Source organism: Primulina huaijiensis, chromosome 10, assembly GCF_012295235.1.
Source record: "Primulina huaijiensis isolate GDHJ02 chromosome 10, ASM1229523v2, whole genome shotgun sequence".
NCBI lineage: Eukaryota > Viridiplantae > Streptophyta > Magnoliopsida > Lamiales > Gesneriaceae > Primulina > Primulina huaijiensis.
This window is the reverse complement of record NC_133315.1, coordinates 15,679,747-15,684,117: the sequence shown is the minus strand read 5'-3', so window position 1 is coordinate 15,684,117 and position 4,371 is coordinate 15,679,747. Positions and strand designations below refer to the sequence as shown.

General features: G+C 27.5%; 1 protein-coding gene across 1 annotated transcript; it reads right to left on the bottom strand.

Moving 5' to 3' along the window:
- Positions 1–1,988: 1,988 nt before the first annotated feature.
- On the bottom strand, positions 1,989–3,355 carry LOC140986762 (transcription factor PRE1-like). Its single transcript, XM_073455112.1, has 2 exons — positions 3,199–3,355; positions 1,989–2,363 (listed from the first exon to the last, which is right to left on the bottom strand). The coding sequence occupies exons 1-2, from the start codon at positions 3,334–3,336 to the stop codon at positions 2,214–2,216; spliced, it is 288 nt and encodes a 95-aa protein (XP_073311213.1). The 5' UTR covers positions 3,337–3,355; the 3' UTR covers positions 1,989–2,213.
- Positions 3,356–4,371: the final 1,016 nt, after the last annotated feature.

Here is a 4,371-nt window from a genome sequence, read left to right as displayed (position 1 = left end):
AGTAACATAAAACCAAAATCGTTACCGAAATTAAATAAAATGATATGACCAATACAAACATTTAAAGAGTATTATTTACACTCCACTTTTTTAAAAAATACATTTCATATTTCTTTCTTTACTCTAAATTGCCTAATATGTACACTAATAGATTTTTAAAATGTTGATATAAACTTACAATATTGTTAGGTGCAATAATTATCCCTGCGGTAGAGCGATCGAACCGTGGTGCTTGAGTTGCTGTGCGGTTTAAAAGATTTGAATTGCACAAGTACCACCAGCTATAGCTTTTAGTAAAGCGATAAGCACCCGGTCCTACAATTAGTATCAGAGCCAAGGTCATGGGTTCGATTCCCATTGATTGCAAGGAGTGCAATTATTGGGAGTGAGTAACGTTGGGTGCAATAATTGTCCCTGCTTGGTAGAGTGATCGAACCGTGGTGCTTGAGTTGATGTGCGGTTTAAAAGATTTGAGTTGCACCATTACCACCAGCTATAGTTTTTGGTAAAACGGTAAGCACTCGGTCCTACAAATATCTTTATTAAATATAAGAAAATATTAAAACAATTCACAAAAACTCTGATAAGACTGTCCTATTATTCAATTTGTGAAACGTACCTCATATCCGACCCGACTCATTAAAAAATATTGTCTTATGTAAAAATTATTATTTTCACCCAATATATAGACCAAATCAACTCATCTCATGAATATAGATTTATGATAATGTCTCGCATGAGATTTATTCAAACTAATTTAAGTAAATTTATTTATTTTCTATCTTGAATAATTTTTCGATAAATATGTTGACAAATAGTTTAATTATGTTATTTTCTAACATATTTTGAGTATCGTGACAGTTATTACTAATGTTGTTAGTTATTTTTTCTTCCAAAATATATTGTAAGGAATTTTAAGATAATTTTTTTTCTTTTCAAATAATTATTTTTATGTGAGAATCGATGAGGTAACATTCATCTATTTGATATAATGAAACATATCAAAATTGTATTTCGACACATTTTATAGATTTTTTGTATGACCAACCAATAATAATAATAATAATATCGATGTATGAACAACCAATATACCAAGAATTCACAATCACGTTTTTCACTAAAAATTTGAAAAATATAATATTATATATATATAAAATTATATTTTATTTAATATTTTAGAGAGTATTGGTAACTAAATATATAAAGTAACACAAAACTCTAAATTGTTATCGAAATTAAATAAAATGATATGATCATGCCTACTTTTTTTAAAAATACAATTCGTATTTCTTTTTTTACTCTAAATTGTCTAATATGTCCACAAATATATTTTTAAAATATTGAAAAAAACATATAATATCTTATTAAATATAAGAAAATATTAAAACCAATTCACAAAAATTCTTGTAAAATTGTCACATTAGTCAATTTGTGATACGGATCTTTTACCTGACCCAAATCATGAACAATATTATCTTATGTAAAAATTATTATTTTTCACTCAGCATATAAACCAAATTGACTAATCTTATTCATATAGATTTGCGAGATTATCTCACATGAGTCTTACTCAAACTAATTTAGGTAGATTTATTTATTTACTATCTTGAGTAATTTTTCATGAATATGTTGACAAATAGTTTAGTATAATATTTTCTAACATTTTTTAAGTATAGTGACATTATTATTAGTGTTGTTAGTTTTTTTTTTCAAAAATATATTGTAGTGAAATTTAATATAATTTTTCCTTTAAAATAACTATTTTATTTTTACTTATACTATTTAATTAGTTTTAATAAATTACAAAAAAGAATTGTGTATATTTGTATAGATCGTAATTATTGTACATGTCATTATAGATTTAAGTTTCTCGAGTTAATTTGTTTTTAGTGAAATAATAAATATTTATACTCTTATCTTTTAATGTAAATTGTTAATTAATTACATACATAAATATATTAATANACTATCTTAGCAAAGTACGATTCCATTATTATAAATAACTTAATAATTTATCATTACACCATATATATGTGATTATGATAATCACCCCTGATAAATAAAAATGTCAGATCTGATTAGTGATTGGCATATTTATTAAGAGGCCCCTCATACAATAAGATCTAGCTAGCTATTCATATTAATAATTAATTAATTAATCGTTCAAATTTTCATCTAAGATTAATTAATTAATCACCTATAATATTTCATGATTAAATCAAAGTCCTAATAATCGCGGCCTCGGGGCTATCGGCATCTATGGTGGACAGCAACTGGGATAGCCTATCACTCAAATTATCCACCTCTTTGTGCAAGTTCTTAATGTAGTTGCAAGTTTCTTGAAGAACTTTGTTTGCCGATGCCTGTTTCATAAATAAATAAATAAATATAATTTTAATCCCTTTATTCGTTATATAATTCGTGAATAATCGAAAATTATATTAAAACTACTATTAAAAAAATCAATAATATATTTTTTAAAAGAACAATATGTTTTCAAATCGTGAGTACAAGTATTCTATTCATATCTCGCTTTCTGATTTTAAATAGGAAGTTGAAGTTACGTCGAAAATTGCGAACTATGGTAGTCGATATGTCGACTATGACATTAATGAGTCAAGAATTGAGACACTCTAAAATTTGATATAGTAGGATAGTCTTAATCGAGACATGTGATATGCTGATATATATGTCTCTAACCCTAAAGAATTGATGCTAACATATTTTCCTTACAAGGAAGAAAATTTAATGAACTTTGACTTCCACAGACCAAACCTTACTTGGGTAAATACTTCCACAGGCATAATTTATGAAGATTTCCCTAAAAGTTTCCTCAAATTTTATATATATATATATTTATAAATATTTTTCATTAATGTCAAAATAAGTGGAATATATTTATATATGCAACTTTTTTTAAAAAAAAAATTAACACGGTTGCATGGACTTTGCATTACGTTTATCCAAAATTAAAATGGCTTTGCCCCACTTTTATTAAAAACAAGGAAAAAAAACCCAAAAATTATACGCCACTCCTGTATAATTTTCATCGAGCTCTCATTATTTTTGTGTGTATAACCTAAGTTTTCAGACTAAATAAATGTATAATAACATGAAATATAAATGTATACATACATACATACATATATATATATATATATGTGCATTTATATATATATTAATGTTCTATGTACGTACCTTGTTGGATCGACGACCATTGCTTCGATTAATCTCAGGAAGGAGTTGATGCAATTTGGAGACAAGTTCAATGATCTGATCATCTGATATTCTTGGACTCCCTGCTGCTGACTGTGCTCTTGACCTCCTACTAGACATCCTTAAAGTACTGTAATAATTTTACAAATTTAATTCTTTAATTATGCCGGAAATTGAATGAATATTTAAATAAAAGTTGGTACAATGTATGCAAGAAAGAAGAAATATCTGGGAGAAGGAAATTTTAGTGTAGCATGGGAAGAAGAAGACAAGTGTATTTATAATAAAAAAAAAATTAAGGGTTAGAAAAGTATAAATTGGAAGAGTTTGTGAAGTAGGAAGGACCACAAATGAAAGAGATAACAAGAAAAAGGGGGATTAATTATTGCAATAAAATAAGATGGTGATGTTGGGTGTGAACAAGACAAGTGCATTGGGAAGAATAACTTCTTTTTTTATAAAAAAAAAAAATCATTTTTTTATTTTCTAATTTTCAAGATTGAGAGAAAAATAACTCCAAAAATTGATTAATTAATCGACCCTAAGCTCTAGGAGTTTGGCATAAATTTCATAGAATAATTAATGAGCTACATATGTGCGTGTGGGTAGAAATTGCTTGTTAGTGATATAATTAAAGTCGCTCGAGGATTAAGAGATTATTAAATGATAGTTGTTGAGGGTGTCTATATATAGCTTGTGGTGGAATGCATGCTATATCGGTTTATCTTCACCCGACGCAACTGTTTCCACAAGATGGACAAGCCCTCGTTCGAAATGTGGGGGCTTACCTCGTTCTTCTTTCGAGAAGAGTCGTTGATTATCTAGCGAGTGATCTATATTCGATGAAGTATAGAATGAGTCATAGTTTATATGTGGTCGAAGAAAATCTCAAATATACCAAAAAAAATGTTCCAATATGTTTACATCTTATACAAAAAAAAAAGATATACATAAAGTTATAATTTATTTAATATACACGTACGTATCGAGTATCATGACATTCTGAAATACGTAACGAATTTTATGTTGGTCCCACGTGCGGAATTTGAGATAATAAAACCCGAAAATAAAGAATAAACTGGACACCGAGATTTACGTGGAAAACTCCTAAAAATTATTAGGGTAAAAACCACATGCAAGATGAAAAGAATTTCC